The 24,407-nt window shown below is 46.4% G+C and overlaps 1 protein-coding gene across 4 annotated transcripts in view; it reads left to right on the top strand.

Annotated features, from left to right (window-relative positions):
- Positions 1-3,595: 3,595 nt before the first annotated feature.
- The window catches only part of LOC129380652 (trypsin-like), a 32,028-nt gene continuing 11,216 nt past the window's right edge, over positions 3,596-24,407 (top strand). For 3 of the 4 annotated variants that reach the window (XM_055062331.2, XM_055062330.2, XM_055062333.2), the window contains exons 1-4: positions 5,797-5,918; positions 7,198-7,225; positions 12,273-12,346; positions 15,443-15,558. In XM_055062331.2, the coding sequence (XP_054918306.2) occupies positions 5,826-5,918; positions 7,198-7,225; positions 12,273-12,346; positions 15,443-15,558 (311 nt within the window). In that variant the 5' untranslated portion in view covers positions 5,797-5,825. Of the gene's footprint in view, positions 3,677-5,796; positions 5,919-7,197; positions 7,226-12,272; positions 12,347-15,442; positions 15,559-24,407 lie in introns of those variants that run through there. The other variant, XM_055062332.2, reaches the window with a different exon arrangement.

The raw sequence follows: 24,407 nt of genomic DNA, 5'->3' as shown, positions 1-24,407 counted from the left end.
GATGTATGGCCACTTAGCACAAAATAAAACACAAAGGGGGAGGGGACAATGTTTCCGCTCACCTTTTACCCTTCCCCTTTCTGTTTCGATATTGAGCTAAGTGAGCATAAATCTTAGGATCTCAACTTGTTCAGTATCAACAGACCAGCCCAGTAACACGTACCATTTAATAAATAGTAAGCGTTAAGGACAACGGTATATGGTACAACCTAATAGCTGGGTGTTTCCTTGTGCAGCAGTAGCACCAAATGTACAGGGTGCCCAGCTAACTTTAGCCAGAGATTAAAAACACGCGAATGCCACGTAGCTGTACAGAACCAAAGTATTGTTGTTTGCCGTCGCTTGGAGATAGCCAAATTATTTTCTTCCTTCTACTTAATTAGACAATTAGTCCCAATTAATTATTCAACTTCTCAAATATTGTAGTTAGGTGTTACAATATCTTTTATACAGTTACAATATTTATGCAACTATAAGTACTGGGCGGATGTTTTACAGGAATTTGTGGAGAAGATTATTTGCTTGCTCCAGGTGTAGCAGAGACAGCATGGATCATTTAAAGAGACAGACTTAAACTGAACAAATTATTACAAAGTCCTTCAAAATTGCTGTGCCCGTGATTGGGCACCTGACAGGCATACTGTTAGTGCGTTGTGCGCACTAGCGCTTAATTCATTCCTGATCTATCCACCAGCCGTAAGCTTCGGGCAATAAACGCTATTTTCCCGTTATAACCCGTGCCTGTTCAGTCCCTGGCAGAACCACTACACATGACGGCGAGGATCGGGTGAAGGCAACCATTGGTCTGCAGAAGAAGGCAAGTTTTTCCGAAATCAGCCTCTGTTCAAGTTTGATTTTGAAGAGTGCTCATAGTGCTGCTCTCTGTACAACGAAAACTAAGAAGCGACAATGCAGTCGGCGTGACAGCCGAGCCAGATGGAGTCATTTGATGTTACCGCAAGTGACTCAACCGCATACAAGGGGAAATTGACATCTTTTCTGACTGTCAACAAGGTTCCTGACAGCGACAAAGTGAGAGCATTCTTCAGCTTCATTGACCCGCGAACGTATGGGTTGCTGAAGTCGTTTACGGCGCCTGACCTGCCGTCGGCCAAAAGTTTCCAGCAACTGAAGAGCACCTTGGACGCCCCCCTTGCTCCAAAGATGTCCGTAATCGACGGACGAGCCAAATTTTACCGCAAAGCACAGCACGAAAGTGAATCCTCGCCCGAATATGTTGTGGAGCTTCGCAAGTTGCCCCAGACCTGCCAATTCGGAGTCAATTTAGACGAAACGATGCGGGATTGTATCGTTTGCGGACTACTCCGGAAGGACGTGCAGCGAGTGTTTTTTACCGATGGTGAACCAATTAACTTTCTCGAAATCTGTTGATTGCGCCCTGGCCATGGAAGCAGCCTGGAAGAATGTTGCCGAGACTCGAATCGTGAAGTCACTGTCCGTACAGCTGCACCAAGTAGAAAAAAGGAGCAAATAGGCACATGCTGATCTGTACGATGTGTACTGGTTTGTTACCGCTGCGGTTCTCCGAACCACACACATGCCATTTGCCCTGACATTAAGGATACTTGCTACAAAAGTGCAAAGAAAGGACATCATCACAGGGCCTTTCGGAGCAGCAACAGCCAATCTCATTACGGGTATAATAGAAAACGGAGCGTCAAAGCTCTCAAAGTGGTGACGCAGGAGCCGATTATCAGCATTTCCAAACAGGTGGCTGCAAGCCGCACTCGCATGTTTGTTACACTAAAGATTCAGTGATAGAAATGGAACAGGACACGGAAGTTGCAGTGTCAATCATATTTTACAAGCGATTCAAACAGCAATTTCCATCAACCAGCTGCACACCAACTGACGTCGTTATGGGTGTTGGTCTCACCGGGACAATTGTGGAAGACAACGGCCCGCAATTCACGTCGCAGGACTTCAAACAGTTCATCCTGGAGACGGGCTGCCGGCAGGTGCAAACAGCACCCTGCAATCCTAGCGAAAATGTGCTCTCGGAACGTTTCATGCAAACCCTGAAGAATGCGCTACGGAAGGGCGACCCGCGCCAGTCACTCAAGGTGAAGCTCGACAAGTTTCTGCTCGCCTATCGGCACACACCTCACGCTACTACGCACGACGCACCGGCCAACTTGTTGCGGTGACTTTTGCGTACCCGTCTCCATGTGCTCAAACCCGCTGTGGGGGAGAGGGTGCCTTACGAACCACTCAAACAGGCGGTGAACCACTAGTGTCGTGTGTGCGAAGTGTGTGCTGGTGATCACGTTCTCTCACGCAACCACATAGCCGAAATACTTTGCAGTTAATGTGACTACTCAGACCGGACAACTGTCTTTCAAGTTTTGGGTATCGACCCCTTCAGGATTATTGGAGCGGCGACGCCACAAGGACCAGTCACTTCACGGCACGAGAGTGCCTGCCGAAAACGTCGCTCAAGAGAATGGGTTCTCCATGTGACCATACAGTGACACCGGATCAGGGGCGGCACGTCCATTACCACCCGCGTGATTGCACAGACTGGACAACGGTCTTTCAAGGTTCACGTATCCATCCCTTCAGGATTATTGGAGTGGCGACGCTATAAGAACCATTTACTTCAAGGCACGACAGTGCCTACCGATAACGTCGTTCAAGACAATGGGTTCTCCGTCGGGCCACACAGCGCCATCGGATCGAGGGCGGCACCTCCATTTCCACCCGCTAGTGTTTCCCCTCCACCACCGACGTCTCCGGCCGACACTATACATGGCGACCAGGACCGACGCTACCGCATTCAGAATCGTCGACCACCTAATGTATTACAAGCACGAACGTGAACTGTCATACTTACAAAGTGAAAGCGGAGAAAGTGCTGTGTCCGTGATTGCGCTCCTGATAAGCAGACTGCTGTTAGTGCGTATGTGCGCCCTAGTGCTTGAAATGTCGTGCTCGGTGCGCTATCGATCAATTCCTGATGTAACCACCAGCCCGTTTCCCGTTGGAGACCTTGCCTCTTCAGTCCCTGGCCGAGGCACTAAAAGAAATTGTTGGTCCGCCCTTTCGAAGCATGCCTATTCTCACTACCCTAAATCTTTTACCTGAGCGCCAATATACATACTCCAAGGGGAAGAATAGCTGCACTTGAAAGTTTCCGATTTGGCATTCGATACTTAAGTAAAGAGAGCAAAATAACTTATGATGTAAGCTTCAGCGAGTACGGTATTGCTGTAGCGTGGTATGCCCAGCAACACCCGGAAAGCAAGTGCTAGTTTCGGTTTCAAGGAACGTACCTTCCAAGCCGTCGCCGCACATACGAACTTATTTTTTATGTCTCTTTTTGTGAATTTTAAATGGGCGAAGCGTGGGAAGTGGTTGCCTTCGTACGTCCGTCGAGCTTACCGCCGCTCACCCTTGCCACTCGCTCAGCAATATCACAAGTCGGATCGGCCTTGGTCATCCGCTACGGTCGTCATTCCAAGTATGAAGATGGGAAAGATAAGACAGAGAAGCTTGATCAGGCGTGCAATGAATGGAAGACGCAGGAAACCAAGTCAACCAAGCATCAGACGTAGATGGCTATATCGGGACACCACATGTATTGGACGGCTCTGTCTTGTTCGAACACTGGGAATTCCAGTCCTACGAAGTTTTTAAGGTTTTCTAATGGCGGCAGGTAAGCACAAGCATTTCACTTGATTTTCTGAGCAGGTATTCATTGTGCATGAGTAGACCAGTTCTGTGCTAGCCTGAGTGTACTGACATAAGTGCAGTGTCGCTCGACCCATTCGTCATCACGGACACCCGTGTGCTGTCGGTGAAATACTTGTACTGAAGGGCTTGAGTGCGTGTTTGTTGGGCTATACATTTCGTGCACTCTTTGTCGACACATACAGCCAAGGCTAAAGAAAAAAGACACAGCCATGATGTTTTATCAAACTTCAAGAGCAACGACGGCCAAAGAATGCACGTACGTAATTTATTGTTGCGTTTTCATGCACCACTACTAAGATATCGTACTCGAGAAGGTCTAAGCTATTTTTCTGAATTTTAGAGCATAGACGGTACCATACGCTCAGTTACCTTGCTTTAGGCACAGCTTCGGTATGCGCAAGTTTTTGAGCGCCTGTATTACAGACGAGGCGCAATGTTATTTCTTTCACCGGCAAAATGTATATAATAATACCAGTAACACAAATCTAGTCTGTTTAATACTAATTAAGTACGAACTGGTAATAGTCTTTGCGATGAAGAGTGCTATTTTTTATGAATGCTGGGTTCCTTGCATTGCTGTTGTATCACAATAGTGTCCTAATACTCGCCTCGCATATTTATGTATGAAGATGAGGCAATGTTTGACGACAGGCATACTATACGCGATTGCTCCCTCATTGCTTCCTCATTCATCATGTGCTTCCTCATTCATCATATGCCTCCTCATTCATCATGTAGGTCAAATAATGAGAGCAATTATAGGCTACTTCCTGTTCATGCAAATGCATGTAGCCAGTTTAAAATTCCGTCGGTCCCTACTTCTCCTATTGTCACTGAAATACACGTATTGTACTCTACCTCCTTTCTGTAAGCCATGAAATGTGCCGCCGTCATAACATACGTGACAGTCAAGTTCCGTGTGGCCAAACCGTGATGGTTAGTTTTCGTATCGGTTCGGATCTCCTGGAATCTACGTTCGTTCATTATGTGCAAATTTCATTTGTGAAAGAAAATTGCCTCTGCAGATTGGCATTTTCGCACAGCGTGGAGGTCAGTCTTTTTGCAGTATGGAAAGCGTAAATAAAAACAAGAACGTTCAACTTTTACTTGCGTTGAGTTTTAGCTGACTGAAAAATAGGCCAGCTTTGGTTGATACACTAAACAACGTGCGAAGAAGATTGACGATTGATGGTGCCAGGAATTTTTTTTTTTATACTACCCACCACTATATCCGTGGACTAGTTCAACTGTAGCCCTAAAGTTACCAAGTTAGGAAATTCAAAGCGACTACTTTTACAAATTGTCGAAATGTAATGTATTATCTGCAAGTATTGGTAGTTAACGACTGTTTGCTATATAAATATTGTTCATTATAATTTCTTGGCCCTGGTGTGTACGAGCGCTGTCCTAGTGGATTAAAAATGAATAGAAACTTCCTATATAAACACGGCAGAAAAATAAGCGCTTGGTAAACACGGCACATTTCAGCGGGTTCTGCTCCGTGATTTGACCACTGTCGCCGCGTGGCCAGCATACCTGCAAGAGAGCACGAACAAAGCCCGCTTGAATGCCAAGTGGGAAAGGAGAGCTTCGCGGCGAGCCACCTCTTCCCGCCGGCGCGCCCTCTCCATCTATCTTCTGATGTCACCAGTGAAGTCATGGAGACATCGTTTTGTTGCTGAAATATTTCCAGTTGAATATCCGGCTACCGCCAGTGGTAGAAGTGGCGCTACCACCGCGTATCGGTATCGTACCAAGTGTCCCAAGGGAGCTATAGGTAGTTTACGCACCCCGTGTCCAGTTCTAAGCAGCATAATAAGAGGGAGTTGACAATTTTTCGTAAGCAATCTTCACTCAACGAGAAACGAAAGACAATTTATCGGATTTTTGTTTCTGAGTTCCGCCACGAAATGTTCTCAATATTTGTTGAGACCGATCGCGGCGGATTCCCTGACTCCTACCCTCCCTCGAACGACCTCGGTAGCGCGTGATTTATTTCTGTAGCGGCTTCATTAGAAAGCGCATCTAGAGTGAATAGACGGCGCGCACCGAGCATAGCTCCGCGTTTTGTACTGGCTTGCAGCTGCTTCCCACAGGCGCTATTGAACATCATGGCAGCTTCCGTGGCGTACATTTTCGTAGCACAGAGCGTCAGATGGCTCATTAGCGCTCACTTTTTGGCCTCCGTGCACTATACGCACGTGGTAAGTAAGGCATTTTCTCTGTCTACTTTTATCTGGGCATCCTTCAGGTGATTCTGCGTGGTTCATATTGTGTGGCGATTGTTTTATGTGGCGCCGAATTACTGTGTGATAGTAACTTCCTTTTTAACAGTAGAAAGAGGTCGCCAATGAAGAAAGTTTTGCAGCATTGTACATTTTTGAGAACTGGGCGTTCTCATCTTGAACCAGCTCTTAACATCATTACCGTTCCTGAAATCACTCTCAAGGAGTCACCTGGTATGTGTACCACAGGAAGCTTACAACACATCATGGCTGTTTGCCTATAGGTGAAGAGTCTAACCGCAGATGTTTTACACGAGTTGGGCTTGTAGACACTAAAGCTAAATGTTTGAACGCTTGCTACTTGAATATACAAGATCACAGCTGCCGTTGTGTGCTGCTGAGCAAGTTCTGCCTACTTAATCTTACTAGAACTGCGCTTAACGATATCTCGCTTTTAAAAAAGTCATGCTTCAACTCTGTACGAGGCTCAAAAGATTGTACCAGAATTCTTGTCCACCACGGGACAAGACTTTCTTCAGTAATGATCGTACTATGCGTGTGACTGCGTGATTTGTGGTTGCGTTCCTTCGTCTCCCTTTTTTTCTTACTTTTATCTCCTGCCTCTTCTCTGTTGATATTTTTTCATTCTGCTCTTCCTAAAATAAGTATTACAAGCCAGGGATGGTACCAAACCACATTGGCATTAGTGCCTGCGCAAAAAAAAGTGCGCATCGCTAGATTTATTCATAAACCTTTAACCCCAGAACAACGTAGACGTGATGAGACACACAGTAGTGAAGTGCTGTAGAATATTTATCAAGTAAGCTTCTTTCAAAAAACATCTGTAAAGCAGCTCGCACGAACTGTTCGTAGAACTGTCCAATCAGATAAAGCCGTAATGGGCGTGAATCGAACCCGCAACCTCGTTCTCAACCGCAGCCTAGCAGAGCCAGCCCACTGGAGCATGTCGTGCGTAAATATGCAAATTCGAGCCTAAGCAAACTTGATTTTTCCATCTGTATCTGCCGTTCAGTTTATATAGGAGAGCATTGCAAATCCCGTAAATACAATTATGCAATATGTGTTTAGTTGACGTTATCATAACAATAGCACCTCGCAATCTGCAATCAGAATTTTTTTCATATTCGTTGTAAAAATAAAAATTGCTATTATCTTCCGAAGTTAGTTTCTTAGAAGAGGTAAATACACGACTTTACGTTGTCTTATTTGCATTTTTGCTGCTCCTGCATTACTTCAGGCTCATGGAGATAGAATCAACGGGCCTGGTGAGCCTCTTTTTGTATTTTATAGAGCTATGTATACTGTACCCTTCCCCAGCAATAATGTTGACGAATTAGAGGCGACTGCATATTTTTTAAGGTGTCCTAGGCATCGCGAGCAATTTTCAGTTTTTTAACAATCGTTAAACTATGGCAATCCTAATGCTTTCTTTTTAATTGCGGAATGACAATTTCATTTCATACAGAGCTGCTTCTGCTCTGCTTGGAGTTATTCACCATTTCTGTTTGTACAGTCGACGATCACTTGTTTACAGCAAAGATATTGTTTTGAATAACTATAGCTCAAGAATCGGCTCCAGAACGCCGGCCTCAAGTTAGTTTACATCAGGAATGTGTAGGGTAAGTACGTCCGCCATTTGAAATTACCGCTGCTTCACAGCAAAGCCTTCATACGTCCGCCTACACCCACTGTTGAGGTGTAACAGAATGGACAACAGAGCTAGTTGGTTTACTTCCGTCTTGAAACTGTAAAAGCTCACAACAACGAGAACGAAGAAAGAAGACGGGATGAGGCACTTAGTCACAACTGAAAAAATTTTGTTCGAAGGAAACAAATACATGCCGCAAGAAACGGAGTAGGAGGATTGTGTACGCATGCAGAGAACTACGGGTTAAAGCTTTCGAAGGCAACGTTATAGATTTCTTAAAAACGCTATCAAGAAAGTTAAATTCCTTATCATGTAGCAAGACTGAGGTATATCTGACGCAGTTATCACCTTCAATACAATTTTTCAGCTGTTAGTAAGCGCCTCATGCTGTCTTTGTCTTTGTGCGCTTTCACAGTTTCAGGACGCTTAAGGTGGTTTCAGGCTTTTAAGAGGTACATGCCACCATCCACTAAGTGCTCGGCCAGACGTTTCACTAAACTTACGGATTGCGAGAGTCGAAGGTGTCTTTCAAGAGGCTACGAAGACCTGGACCTAGAGAAGCCATCGTTGCCACTGCGGGTGGGGCCGCGGTAGTAATAACGTTTTTAAAAGAGCTTTGCATCCAGTCACTAAGAAAAGTTTAGAGCATGTGAGAATCTCACGCAACACATCTGCCGTATTGTTAAACTAGTTAAACAGATTAATGAAAGCACACCTTATTACAGATCACGTCGAAAAAGAAAGCATTTATTTTACGCGCAAATTGAGATGATGCTACCGAGTGCTTGCCAATATGCTGCAGAGTTTGTGATGTTGTCTTTCGTTCGAGGTGCGAAAGTAAGACAGTAACTTAATTTTGTGAAAAATTGATAATGTGATGCCATTAATTAGTACATGTCCATGCGTAAAAAAAGTAAGTGACCCCGCCATGAAAAAGTTACGTTCAAGTAATTGTTCACCAACCTGACATTATCACATTGTAGAATAACTTCCAGTAAGCCACCTCATAAATCCTGACATAACCCAATATCTCCTACCACAATAACTCAAGAAATGTAGCTTTCGCCAATTTTATAAAGGACAAATACAATACTGTACACTGTGGTTTCTCAAACACAACTCATAATATGGGACACATGGGTTACTTCATTCGAGAAAACGTGTTTTGCAGGAAGCTTTATCAAAATTATGACCAATTTCTTTGCATGGAACCACTCTTTCACTCTGCGTACGTAAGTCGGTATTCCAATGAAATAACCAAGTAACCATTCTGTGTAATAAGTGCAAAGCATAGTCGAACCATAATGCGGGGCATTCTGCGCGAAATTCGAAGCTTACGAATGACTTTCTTAGCAGTGGCAGGAATTCGCCTTGTGGTTTTCCAGAACTGTGTTGACTTATCTGCCACATTTTCCTATCCTCAAGAAGCAAAGAATAATATTCGAATAATCACTGTTACTACAAAATGACGGCGTTCAGTCAATATTATAGTCAGCGTGCTGCAAACCAGTGCTCGAAGTGATTGCAAATGGCACTTACTAGCTTCATGTCTCTGTAGTTGACCCTCGGCGATTAATTTGTGCGCATGAATGATAGCCACACCCACACGCAAAAGGGTTTCAGTAACTCTCCAAGCAATGCAAAGCAAAATAATGGAACGTTGGGCAGCCACCTGATCTTCAGAATGGAGCATATAGATGACAGAACAAACGCCTCAACGAAGAAGAAAAGGTAGAACGACACTTGTCTGTTTCGCGTCCCGCTGAACATGTTCACTTCTAGAAGCCACGACTGCTACCTTAGACTCAACACTATGGGAGGCAAAATGGAATTGCGTTTTCAGTTCTATTTTCCGCACTTTCGAAATCGTGTTTTCACAAGACGTCTGAGAGTTTCTTAAAACAGCTGGAGCGTTTGAGAGCGGCAGGTTTTCGAGAGGACGCTATCCGCGTGACAGTACAGAAGCTTGTTAAGCGTGTAAAATTAGGAGCACCCACAAGAATGAACAATCCAGAGCCTGCCGACAAGAAGAAAAAACTGGTTGTAATTCCATATGTGCATAAACTATCACACAGTCTCAGGAATGTAGCAGGCATATTTGACATAAAGGTTGTTTTTTCTGCCCCTAACAAGTTGATCAAAATTTGTGGTAAGATCGATAAGAAATTGGCCCAGGCTGCCTCCACTCATGCTGGGAAAGGCTGTACTGTTAAGCATACTTCCCCCTTTGTACACTGTAGAATGGGAGTTGTTTACGAGCTTCTAATTTCCTGCGGTCACGTATACATCGGTCAAACAGGTCGTTGCCTGAATATTAGATTGCCTGAGCATAGGCGCTCACTAACGGGTAATGCCTACTCGCATGTCACGCGGCATTGCTCTGAGCATGGGTGCACTCCAATATATAAAAACGCCAGAATACTTTCCGCGCATAAAAATCAGACCACGAGGGAGATTATTGAGGCCTTCTTTATCAGGAAAAACCGGTTGCGTTGTGTAAGCATGCCATCGCTAAATTTGCATGACAGTGAATTTGAATTTTTAAGCCGCCTCATAGCGTAGCCTTAGATTAAATGGTTTTGCGTGTTTTCTGCCTGCGCACCGATAATGACGCCATGAATGGGAGAGCACGTGGCTATGGGCTGTGTACATAAGTGTGTGTATGCCTTCGAATAAAGTTAGTTGTAAGTTCCGCGCTGTCCTGTGTGTTTCCTGCCTTCTGTCATCGTCTTATTGCGCTGCCCCTTCAATATGTATGGGAGAGCGAAAAAACAGTTAAAATACAAAGTTATAATATTACAAGAAATAGGCTATTCATGCATGGCCTAACTTCGATTGAAAGGGTTAATGGTAGCCATGCTTGAGACGCCGACTTCAGATCGTGTTACGGCAGCGCATTCACCGCCGCAATTTTCTCCCTGCCTGGGCCTGACGATGTTACCCGCGTAATTCTCGGTGATCTCGAGCTGAAACCACGACACGTTCTACTAAAAGAGTACAAAGAATCCTGGTGAAACAGCTTGGTCCCACGCGAATGGAAATCCAGCCCGTTGGTTTCGCTTCTAAAGCATGGTAAATTACAGCTAGATTAGTCATCTCACCACGCCAACCTTGGCGAGTCTTCATCCACAAATAGTCTCATCGATTTGGTCACGGTCGTTCACCATGAAAAGTGGTTTAAATGCCTCATTACGACGTCGTTCCTTGACACAAAAGACGCGTACGACAATGTAGTGCATTATGTCACTGTGGACGCCCTGGTTTAAGTCGGAATCGGTGGCTGTACTATTCAGTGGCTATGCAGTTATTTGACTGATCGACATTTTTCTTCGTGATGACCGAGGTTGGCACCACGACTCACCACCAGACATGCCACTCGCTACGGCGCGGTGGTGTGTAGAACCCGACACTATATCAAATTTATAGAACAAATCTCTAAAGTAAAACACAAGATTACTTCCGGGTTAGGTTGCTTCTAAAAACGCGATACATGTGTAACCACCAAACATCATTCTTTTTATAATTTTGATTTGTTTATTAACATATTAAAGACTGCGTCACTTGTTGATGGAAACGCGCAACCCATGTAAACTCATTGCAAATCTTGCAGAATCTGGCTATTAGGATAACTACATTAACGCATACAACCACGCCTAATTATTTTTACAGGTTAATCACATTTCTTAGTCGTAAAGCTCGTTAAATATAACCTCAGAACCTTTTCGTTCCGCAAAATCAATCACACACGACGTGAGACCTTGACACCTCTATCTTTATTAATAAATACCAATGTTACCGGGTTTGCAATAAATATGTATTTCATTTGGTCAAAAATACATACCAATTATGTAATCAGAGTGTCCATTTTTCGTCCTTCAGTTACTGGAAGGCATTGCCAAACGATACTAAAACATCCAAAATTCAAGAATTTAAATGACAATTATAATGATATATTCTGTCCTATCTTCCTGCATAATTAATACTAATAAACGTTCTTTCAATGTGCCTTTATTTATTTTTATTGTGGTACTATAATATTGCTGTTTGATGCACTTGTTATGCATATGCATTCGAGTTGGCTAATTACGTTATGCACGTCATGTCGTTTATACTGTTAGTTTCTAAAGTTGTCTAACGAAATTATGCGGTGGTGCACTTTCATATGGTGCATACTTGTGCTCTTTTAATCCTTTATTCTTGCTATTTATGTTAAAAACATCTAATTGTTCTTTGTTCACGATTTCTTGCAACTACTGTAATGTCTTGTTTATTATGTTCACAGAGGTCCCATTCCAGTCTTCGAGACCTTCTTCTATAACTTAATCCTGTAATCATGGTAATTAACTCCATAAAAGCGATCCTCATTCTTATTCTCTCATCTTTCGCAACCCTTCACCTCCTTCAATAGAAGATGGCGAACAGGAAATCTCTCGTTAACCTCTCTGCCTTTCCATTGCTTTTATCTCTTTCTCTCTGCCTCTCTCGCACACACACAAGCTTTCTTTGGGATCTTTATAGCGATTTCAGAGTGCAGCTTTTTACTATTACTATTATTTTACGATTCGCAGTCATGTCGAATAGCGATAGAAGCCTAATTTCACCGAAACCTTTTCATCTGTTTCATTATATCGCTGTGTTGCAATCACGTCCTTCTCGTATTACAGGTTGCGGCATTTCAGCACCCATCGGAAGGATTGTCAATGGCGAAAAAGTTGACCGGCTACAAGTACCATGGATAGTAGGCAGAGACTTCACGTCATACTTACATCGCTCCTTAACAATTCCATCGTCCCATTTTTTGTTGCCATAATGACCACACGTTTTTGGCGAGACATTCTCACGCATAACTAACTTGACATTAGCATAAATATCAAAGTTCTTTTGAAAACGGCACTTGGACGTGTTTAATTAGTTGCGAAATTTTCATGATAATTTTTTATGAAATACCACAAACACGCGTTTACGAACGTGCACTTGACCAAACGGCGATTTCAGCGAAAGCAAACGGCTAAATTCGCGAATTGGGGCAGAAAGTAGATGAGATATACATATATATTTATTATAAGAGAAAAGTTGAGACCTCGGCATGAGTAGATTTTCGGACCTACTACTCGGCGCTGGGAGAAGGGCAATGGATGTAGGAAGATAGAATATAGAAGACGTTGATTGGGAGGATAAAGGTGGTGGTGAAAAAACTTGCGAGGTTCAAGACTCTTCTAGGTCTCTTGTGCAGTCCATACTTATCCAAAAAGTCCTTGTAAGCCTTCAGACTATCAAGCAGATGATGACGATCAGAGGAGAGTCCCAATAGAACCTTTTTAGTCAATAGTGCAATTATTTGTGAATATACTCAGTTCGAGAGCTAACTATATGACATCGCAGAATAATCATTTTTATTATAAGTAATAACAGTACTTACTGCGGTCCTGACAGGGGAATACCGGTTCAATTGAGAACTGTCACAAAGGATTCAGCTGCAGGAGAGCCACGTTTGTAGCGCGAAAAGCACAATTTGCTGAGCGAATTAAGGCGCGCGAGATCAATTTCTGCTCAATAGTGCTAGTCTTTCACAATAATACTTGGATTTAAGGCAGCTTACTAACATCCTTTCTCAAGTTAGGTGAAAGTTTTGTAATTTCCCCCAGCCTTACCATATTTTCCTCCTCTCAGAAGGATCTGCATGAGTGTAGCATGAAAACTAGCTTCTCCAACGTGCCTATCGCTTCATGGGCATCTGGTGGCGTGCTTTTACCATTACCGTCTTTGTTCAGGGAGCAGCAGGTACCTTAAGCCCGATATTTGTTATTTATTAAATCTTCATCTGTTATTACACAGCGGTTCAGTTTTGGGCAAAACTATATTCGAATAACAAATTAAGCAAATCAGCAATTTTTCACGAAGCGAATTCGACCTACATGAAAAAACAAATATTGCTGGCTCTCCCGTAATCAAGAGCAGATGTAAGCATGAAATAGCAACCGGCAGAGTAGATTGGTCGGACATGATACTAGCCACAATCTTAAAATGGATGCAGCACATATCCACATCGGCATACCCCACCACGCCACACCGCACCACACCATACTGTGAAGTGGTCCATATGGACGCTGCGCAGCTAGAAGTGAAAAACCGGCTTAAAGTGGCAAGACAGGGAGCGATAAACGCCAGGGAGACCAAGCGCTCTACCAGCTAGAAGAAAAGCGCCTGAGCGCAGCGCACCGTGGTGCCATCTCTCGAGGCGAAGCAAAACCGCCACCGCGGAACTCACGGACCAATGGTGTTCTCTCAGCACCAAAAGATGACAGTGAAGTGTATGGTGCTCTGTGTCTGTCTTTTGAACGTCGCCTCCCCCCCCCCCTAGTGGAAATGACAAAAACTTCAGCGTACTAGAAGTTACAGCTTGAGTGGTATTGTTAACATTAGAGAGAACTCGAAAGCAGTATTGTTCTAACTTGTTTGGACAGTACCTAGTGCATGTAATGCAGTCCTGCACAACGGGTTAAAAGCCAGAGACCGCATTTCCTTAAGTTTTGACTGGTTGCCCGAATGATATGGTTTTGTTCTCGCAACTTGACCGAATTTTGTCGTTTGAGTGCCCGGATAACGGCTCTGGCTTTTGGCTCAAGGTCACGGTATGGTCCCAAACAACGGGAGTTAAAAACATGTAATGCTTAGTTCCTTGCTCTGTTTAAAAATGGGACGGTATCTGGTATTCGTTCTATATTTGAGCGCCACTTTTGTAAAACATGGTTACTTGTTTCCTTTAGAAAGTATGACCATTCGAACAATTGTACACCATGCTTCCCAGTGTGAGAAAAGGAGCACTTGCGTTCTTTTTTTCTTGCGCTCTCTTGCTAGCACATCCACGAAAAACGAGACACACGAGACTGACCTCCCGTGATTCTCCTTCCCAGCCCATGTCAATAATTGCTGCGAAACGAACCGCCTTCATCGCAAAAACTTTGTTCGCTGACCCAATGGATGCGATCAGCGAGCTGGCCGACACCGCGAACGCTCCCATGCAATCTTCGATATATATTATGTTTGTGCGTCTAAAGCAGCAGGCAGGAAAATATATTTTTCCCGTCGCATTGCCTCAAAGGTATTTTTTTTTACCAACTGAGTTGGACTACGCCGTATTAGTAACCAATTTATTTCATTTGTGATCAGTTTCTTTCGCATTCACGTTTCTATTTTTGTTCTTGCAATGCCACTGAATTCTTGGCCTCTCCCACACACTGTGCTTGCGCCATATTTTAAGGCACTCGCTGTGACCTTCATCTGCACTTGCTGAGCCGCCGCTGTAGCTGTGTAGCTATAGCGTTCCGATTGTGTGTCCCAATCGCGGTTCAAACATGGCTGCAGCGGGCGCATTTCAATGGAGACCAAAAAAGAAAAAAACTAACACACCCGTTCTCATTTATTTAGGTGCACGGTAAATAAACCCACGTGGTCAAAATTATTCTGGAGCAGCCCCTGCGGCTTGCCGCACAATTATATCAGGGTTTTCTGGCAGACAAAATAACCAAAGAAAAGTTGTTCATTTGCCGCTGCAGGAAAGTGCGTTTTCACCTGAGCCTACAAGTGACACGAAGGTTGTATTGCTACGGGAGCGGCGGTCGTATATTATGTGGCATAAAGCGTATTTTCACGCTTGTCATGAACGTACTCAGGTATGAATATTGCACCGATCCATGTATATTCAAGGTGCGCTTTGACCCTCACGTTCAACAGGTACCTTTAAGAATGCAGATTGCAGAAATGCATTAAAATAAATGTTTCCGTCTACTTTCATCCCCATTTCAATGTTTACCACGTGCCCTCTCTTCTATAGGTATACCTCGAGATAAAGTACATGGATCCAAGAAAGGGTCGGGTAAAAGTTAAATGTGGAGGAAGCATTATCTCACCGAGCTTCATACTCACCGCTGCACACTGTCTCTATAGCAAGTAAGTACTTAAAAATAAGCGCGAATCACAATGCCGTGCGCGCGTCTCGGCCAAACTTACTGTGCCTTGCTTTTATGATGTACCAATTTCTAATTTGGTACAGCCTCCAGCTTCGTACGATTCCACAGTAACCTTTGCTTCTTTTTTTTTTCTTTGCACTCTAAAGCCTGCAGGTTTGTTCCATGGTAAGCTTACTCATCTTTAAAAGTGAGGTCAAATTATTGCTGAGAACAATGGAAGTTTTAAGGAAAAAGCGTTAGACGTCTATGTAGTTAATCAGAGCACTCGTGTTATGCACGCGCGTTCGTCTTGTTCTACATCTCTGCTACATCAATGCCGCTAATCATGCCAAAAAGCCCCGGTTAATTAACATAGTGTAACGAAGAAGAGTAGCCGCCTGCGCCACAGCACCATCGCCACCGGCATGAGCTCGTGGTTGCTGTCTTTCGCCGAACGCTTGTGACAGCTACCCGTTCGCGCCCGTTGCTAATAAATCTCTTAGCAAGTGGTGGAGGTGCGGGGTTTCGACCACCCTGGAACTTCGGAGTCGCACTCTACCCCCCATGATGCCCGACGACGCACGCACTCCTCCAGCTCCTCCACCGGTGCCGGCCACCTTGGTTTGGGCCGGTGCCTTGCGTCAGCGAGATCCCCCTATCTTCTCCGGCACAGATGACAAAGACGTTGAAGATTGGATCTCGTCTTATGAGCGAGTGAGTGCCCATAACCAGTGGGACGACGTTACCAAGTTGAGAAACGTCGCATTTTATCTTACGGACGTTGCGAAACTATGGTTTCTAAACCATGAAGCCGACCTCACTTCGTGGTTGGTCTTCAAGACTAACATTACCCAAGTTTTCGGTCGGCCTGCAGTAAGAAAGCTTCGTGCAGAACAACGTTTACGCACACGAGCCCAAGAGGCCGGAGAAAACTTCACAAGCTACATTGAGGACATTGTCGACCTTTGCAAACGGGTGAATGCGTCGATGTCAGAGGAGGAGAAGATAAAACATATAATGAAGGGTATTCAGGACGACGCATTTCAAATGTTATTATCGAAGAGTCCTCACACTGTCGCTGAAGTGATAGAATTGTGCCAGAGTTACGACGAGTTGCGCAGGCAACGGCTTCACACCCGACGTCCCACCCCACCCGCCGACTCTCTATCAAGCCTTGGAGTCGACGACAACCATGCTGCTCTCTTCGTAAAAATCCAGGAATTCGTTCGCGCAGAGGTCGCCCGCCAGCTATCTTTGATATCTTCTGTCCAGGAACCACCCCCTGCTTTGCATCCTACGATCCGCGACTTCATTCAAGAACAAGTCTCTCAAGCCGTTCCTCCCGCCGTTGAGCAGACACCAGTCACGGCTCCTCTCACTTACGCTGAAGCAGTTTCCCGATCTCGTCCACAAACGCCCCTGCCGCCCTCTATGCATCGACCACCGACATTTTTGCCGCCATCTATGCCGCTTCACGACCGCCGACATTTTCCTCCTATGCCGCTTCCCGACCGACAGCATTTTCCGAATCCTCAACCGCGACTCGGACCTTACCCCCACCAGTGGCGCACCTTCGATGACCGCCCAATATGTTTTGCTTGCGGTGGTGCTGGTCACGTGGCGCGCCATTGTCGTCGTGGCATGCTTCCTATTCAGAACATCCGGCGGGCGCCATCTTTCGCCGCTCCGTTATCCTCTTCGCCTTCCAGCCTTCCTACCTCTTCCTTTTCCCCTGACCGCCCAACCGCCTCTACTCGCCGCTCACCATCTCCCCGTCGTCGCTCGCTTTCTCCGATGCGGCGTCGTCCCGTGTCCACCGAGCAGGAAAACTGATGGCCCCAGTTCCCGAGGCACGAACTGCGTCCACGTCGCAATGCCCAAGTCCTCGTCCCTCTCCAGCCAACGTCATTGAAGTCTCTGTCGAAGGAATCGCCGTCCTGGCACTTGTAGGTACAGGAGCCGCCGTATCCGTAATTTCCGCCGAACTCTGCCGCACACTACGAAAGGTTTTGACGCCTCTCTCCGACTTCTCCCTTCGAACCGCGAACGCTCAAAATATAACGCCTCTCGCTGCCTGTACTGCTCGCGTCTTCATTCAAGGTCTGCTGTATACCGTCGAATTCGTCGTGCTGCCCACTTGTTCCCATGACATCATATTAGGCTGGGACTTCCTTGCAAATAATAACGCCGTTATTGACTGTTGTCACGCCGAACTCGAACTTTCTGCACTTCCCGACGTCGAGCCTATCGAAAACGACCCTACCAGTGTTAAACTGTTTGTGTCCGAAGACAATTCCGTCCCTCCACGCTCTTCCCTGCTTGTGCCTGTGTCGTGCGCCGCTATTTCTGATGCCACTGTTCTCTTTACGCCCTCTGAGCTGTTCATTCGCCGCCGATGTTCTCCGCTGCCCTTTGCTCTCCTTACTCTTCGCAATGGCGTCACGAAAATGGTCGTCGACAATCCCACAGCCTGCCCTTTAGCTTTATCTCATGGTGAATGCCTAGGCCTTGTTCAACCGGTCGACACCTTTTGCATCTTTGACACTCCTGCCGTTTCTACTTCTGCGGGCCTTGGCGCACTTACTTGTGACTCTGCGATTGATCAGTCACTCCTCGACGCTTTCCACTGCTCCATCGACGATGGTACGTCATCTTCAGAACGAAGCCAGCTTATTGCTCTCCTGTAGAGGTTCAGCGCTTCTTTTGACAACCATGCTTCCGGTTTGGGCCGCACATCAGCCGTTTTTCACCAGATAGATACCGGCAGTCATGCACCTTTACGGCAGCGCCCTTACCGAGTTTCCGCCTCTGAGCGCCGTGTCATTGACCACCAGGTTGCTGACATGCTCAAGCGTGGCGTTGTGCAGCCTTCCAACAGTCCCTGGGCATCACCGGTCGTCCTCGTTAAGAAAAAGGATGGCTCTATTCGATTCTGCGTCGACTACCGACGTCTGAACAAGATAACGCGCAAGGACGTTTACCCGTTACCGCGCATCGACGACGCCCTCGACTGTTTGCAGGGAGCTGAGTTCTTTTCTTCGCTGGATTTCCGTTCCGGATACTGGCAAGTCCCCTTGGCACCATCTGATCGACCTAAAACAGCATTTGTAACACCTGATGGATTGTACGAATTCATCGTAATGCCTTTCGGCCTGTGCAACGCCCCAGCCACTTTTGAGAGAATGATGGATAATATTTTACGCGGCCTCAAATGGAACACATGTTTATGCTACCTGGATGACGTAGTTGTCTTTTCTGCTGATTTCCGAACCCATCCCAACCGTCTCGAGCAAGTTCTCAAATGCCTCACTGACGCGGGACTTCAACTTAACTTAAAAAAATGTCGTTTCGGCGCCCGAAAGCTCACTATTCTTGGCCATGTTGTATCACGAGACGGCGTCCTTCCGGATCCAGCCAAGCTCCGCGCTGTCACCGACTTTCCGCAACCAAAGAAGTTAAAGGAGCTTCAAAGTTTCCTTGGTTTATGCTCATACTTCCGACGTTTTATTCGAAATTTCGCTTCCATAAGTGCACCCCTGACAGCCCTTCTAAGTGGGGACAAAGAACTTTCCGCTTGGTCACCCGCCTGTGATGACGCCTTCACGAAATCACGCCACCTGCTAACCTCGCCACCTATCCTCCGCCACTTCGATCCTGCAGCGCCCACAAAGGTCCACACCGATGCCAGCGGCGTCGGACTTGGCGCCGTACTCGCACAACGAAAAGCGGACTTTGATGAATATGTCGTTGCCTACGCGAGCCGAACTCTGACAAAGGCCGAGGCTAATTACTCTGTTACAGAGAAAGAGTGTTTAGCCATTATTTGGGCCCTTGGAAAATTCCGTCCTTATTTGTATGGCCATGCTTTCGATGTCGTCACTGACCATCACACCCTTTGTTGGCTGTCTACCCTTAAAGACCCATCTGGCCGACTTGCTCGCTGGGCCCTTAAGCTACAGGAGTACGACATCCGCGTCCTCTACCGTTCCGGCCGCAAACACACGGACGCTGACGCCCTTTCTCGCTCACCGGTCTCCGCTGACTGCGCTTGCCTATCCGCCCTTGAGCCCACAGTTCCATCTCATGCACTGCGCAACATGCCGTCGGAGCAGTGCAAGGATCCCTGGATCAATGCTCTCATCAGCATCCTTTCTGATCCATCCACCTCTTCACCATCTCGCGCTCTTCGCCGCCAGGCTACCCACTTCTGCATTCGCGACGGCCTTCTTTATCGTCGTAATTACCTCTCTGACGGTCGCAAGTGGCTTCTCGTGATACCCCGCCATCTCCGTGACCTTATCTGCGACGCTTTCCACGCAGACCCTCAGTGCGCACATGCCGGCCTCTACAAGACCTATGCTCGGCTACGCATCCGATTTTATTGGCGCGGCATGTATAACTACGTCAGAAAGTTCATTCGCTCCTGTGCTCAGTGCCAACGCCGAAAATTACCTCCCGGACAAGTCTACCCGTCACAACCCCTTCCCTGCCCTCGTCGGCCCTTTGATCGTGTTGGTATAGACATCTACGGACCGCTACCCTCCACTCCAGCAGGCAACCGCTGGATTATTGTTGCAGTGGATCACTTGACCCGCTATGCTGAAACAGCTGCTCTGCCGACTGCCACCGCCCGCGACGTTGCATCGTTTCTGTTACGACATTTCGTTCTTCGCCACGGTGCCCCTCGCGAACTTCTGAGCGATAGAGGCCGCGCCTTTCTTTCCGAGGCTTTGAAGGCACCACTCGACGAATGCCGAATCGTTCACCGCACCAGTACAGCGTACCATCCGCAAACTAACGGCATGACCGAGCGCTTCAACCGTACTCTTGGCGATATGCTCTCCATGTACGTCGCCTCTGATCATTCCAACTGGGACCAAGTTCTCCCTTTCGTGACGTATGCGTACAATACTGCGACCCAAGCAACTACTGGTTTTTCCCCTTACTTTCTCCTATACGGACGAGAACCTTCTACTACTCTCGATACCATTCTGTCATATACACCTGACGCCTCCGAAAGTACTCCTCTATCTGAAGCTGCTCGTCATGCCGAGGAATGCCGCCAGCTTGCCCGCTCTTTTTCCACCGAGGACCAGTGGGAGCAGCAATCCCGTCAACCTGCCGGCCGTTCTGCACCAACTTTTTTGCCTGGCTCTCTCGTATGGCTTCGGGTACCCGCTACTACACCCGGCCTCTCCTCAAAACTTGTCGCAAAGTACCTAGGACCCTACCGCGTTCTCGAGCAAACATCCTCCGTCAATTACATCGTAGAGCCCCTCACGCCATCGACGGACCTACGCCATCGCGGCCGCGAACTTGTCCACGTCTCTCGCATTAAGCCGTACTACGACCCAATAGTAGTCTCTTCGCCTTAAGCCGCCAGGATGGCGCCTTTTTCTGCGGAGGGCGATTGTAACGAAGAAGAGTAGCCGCCTGCGCCACAGCACCATCGCCACCGGCATGAGCTCGTGGTTGCTGTCTTTCGCCCAACGCTTGTGACAGCTACCCGTTCGCGCCCCTTGCTAATAAATCTCTTAGCAATAGAGTTAATTAAGGCACTCGAACCCACGACCACTGGTGGGAGTGGAACCCACGAGATTTGGTGTTAATTACGGGGAAGTTAATTAAGGAATAGTTATTTAAGGTAGCTTTAATTAATGCGCTCGAACCCCCAAGCTTTAGTTGGAGAAAACAAGTAACAAGAAGTAACAACGCATTCGAATGCAAATGTCAAATAACTTAATGCAAGTCTCTTAAGCGCGCAGGCTTTCGACTTCGCCCTCTTTGGCGTATGTTAAAGTGACTGTCACTTTTTCGGTTTCGGTGACTCTGCCTAGGCTAACGTCGTTCCATTCGACCGCACTGATAGCCACCGCTGCCGAAGCATGGCCTCCATGATATGGAGGCGCATGCGGTCCTTTCGGGACCGTCCTGCTCGTACACAGAGCGTTTATTCGGCGGAGTTGCCTTTTGCGGCATGTGGCACTTGCCTCGAAAGCATATAGTAGCATTCACCGAGGCAATTCTGTGCTTTAAATAAGAAATCTTGTAGGAGCTGGAATAATAACCAGAGGGCGGGAAGTCCGACTGGCTTTGGGAACCGAGGATAAAACCACAAATGAGGCTGTGCAAGGTGACATAGGTTTAGCTTCTCTTGAAATAAGAGGAACGCGCAGTGAAATTGGTTTGAGGAAAGACTAGGGGGACATAGACGAAAGGCCGGCTAATGCGCTCAAATATCTGTACCGCAAGAATGTGCACACGGAATGGAGAAAGAGGTCCAGAAATTTCGCAGCCATCTACAGGGTAAATGAAAAAAATTGCGCAACAAGGAGTCATAAAAATTTGAAGAAACAGAGACAGTAAATTCCATGCAAAGAACAGAAACGAAAGATTCCACAAAACCCATCACAGGATAACTGCTGACGGCAATGCGCCTAGCATTCGAGCTATAGAGGATGTTTTCTTTAGGAGCACCAAATTTTCAGAAAATTGCCGGTGGCAGATGGCATAATTCTAAGCCTATATCTAAAATCAAAACGCTTAATTGAACGAATAACCTGAACAGAATTACGAATTCTTATTATTTAAATTACGGCACATATTTTAATTCACGAATCGTGGTTAGTGAGTTCGCAAGGCATAGTCACATGAAACGAGTTCTTTGGCATCTTGGACCAAATTCTCAGGACTACACCAATTTCGAGATAATTTTCATAGTGTCTGACAAAATGCATTGGTGTTCTAGTTTCTTTCGTGCTTAAATGCGCAAACCAGTGGTTTCTCTGAAGAAGAAACTAGAACGTCAACATATTTCGTCAAACCATATGGAGAATTAATATCTCGAAATTCTTGCAGTCCTGAAAATCTGTTCCAAGTTGCCAACACCCCCGATAGAATTTATTGATTGGAATACGTGCCGTAAAGTAATTAAATAAAAGGAAGTTAATAAGATAAATTGAATAACTTATTCAATTAAGCATTTTCATTTCCTGTTGAGTAATGGCCTCGTCATCGAGTCATTTGGGTCTAGGGTTAGTTAGAATTGTGCTATCTGCCACATGCATTTTCTTTTATATGGTGCAGGTAAAAAAAAATTGAAGGACGCTTAAGCTTCGCCTTTAAGAGTTGAACGCGATTGCATTCAAAGATCACTGACTGCTTTTCATGCGTCCCGGTAGCTGCAGCTTATGTAGCCGCAACGTTTACCAGGAAACGCTGGCTGGCAACGCTATGTACAAAAGCAAACTTTCAGGTTGAAACGCGGCCGCTTGCGAGGGTCGATCTCCTATTATTGTTTCGCACTTTTAATATTTCAGTTTGAGAAGAGCTAACATAAAATATATGCGCGGTCCGGGTTTTTTTTTTTCATTACATTTGTCTGTGGGCCCCGTTCTCAAGATTCCGAGGAATAACTTTGTAAATAATGAAAGACAAGGTATGAGCCACTTTGGTGGTAGAAGAGGGGTTAGGTATGCATGGGTTCGAAATCTGGTTGAGAATTCTGTTTGGCGAACTGACACCGACGCCGACGGCGGATTTTCTTCGACATGGGGCCCTTAACGCTGTCGCGTTAAAATGTCAGCCTGGCTTTTTCTCCCGCTGAACATGTTGCTGCTACTGCGCGCTGCTTCCTGCGTAGGGCCCGCGCTCGGCGTGGGTTACACTCCACGGAGTGTCGAAGAAATTGTGACCCATGCCGGCGCAAAGGTGGTTCGTTTAAGAGTGGCAGGTAATCACAGCTTGCAATATGCCCACTGACTCCAGGTTTTTCCAGCTGGTTCGCTTTGAACGTTGTTCCTTTAGCAAACCAGCTCGATGGCAAACCGTAGAGTGCCCAAACTCCGGTTTCCGGTAATATGGTTCCAGACACAGACAGACAGACAGACAGACAGACAGACAGACAGACAGACAGACAGACAGACAGACAGACAGACAGACAGACAGGCGGACGGACGGACGGATAGATGGACGGGCGGACGGACGGATAGACGGATAGATGGACGGGCGGACGGATAGACGGATAGATGGACGGACGGACGGATAGACGGATAGATGGACGGACGGACGGATAGATAGACAGACAGACGGACGGATAGATAGACGGACGGATAAATAGACAGACGCACGGACGGATAAATAGACGGATAGATGGACGGACGGACGGATAGATAGACGGATAGATGGACGGACGGATGGATAGATAGACGGATAGATAGACGCACGGACGGATAGATAGATAGACGGATAGATAGATAGATGGACGGACGGACGGATAGATAGACGGATAGATAGACAGACGGACGGACGGATAGATAGACGGATAGATAGCCTACCGTAACAATGCTAATCGCATTAAACAGATGATGAAGAGTTTCGAAAACAGCAAGAAATAAATCAGGAGGCGAAATCACTATGATAAGCCAGCCTTGATAAGCCAGCCTCCGGCCTTGATACTTAAGGCCGGAGCTGGCTGCATGAAGAGCTATGCACAAAGGAGAAGATATGAGCCACAGGATGACGCATACGTGTGCTGCAAAAAAAGAGGCCGGGAGAAAACCCGGCACATCGTAATAGAATTCCAAGATATAGACCGCTGCGCACGCCGCCCGATATCATAGGCCGTTGCCGAAGAAACTCGCCGTCGGAAACACTCCCTAGGGGTCGCGGACATCGCTGCCGTCGCCGATCAAAAGTCTCCGTCTCCGTTTAAGGAGAGAAAGGGGATTCTTATCGGTGTGCACACAAGGGAATGCAAAGAGGTGTCCCTCGCTTGCGGCGGCCCTTTCAGTTCGCTCACGCGTGTCGGATGCTTCGTCGCCGGGCATGACTAAGATGGCGTGTCTCCTC

Source organism: Dermacentor andersoni, chromosome 10, assembly GCF_023375885.2.
Source record: "Dermacentor andersoni chromosome 10, qqDerAnde1_hic_scaffold, whole genome shotgun sequence".
Classification (NCBI taxonomy): domain Eukaryota; kingdom Metazoa; phylum Arthropoda; class Arachnida; order Ixodida; family Ixodidae; genus Dermacentor; species Dermacentor andersoni.
The sequence above is the reverse complement of the archived record's forward strand: the minus strand, read 5'-3'. Positions and strand labels throughout refer to the sequence as shown.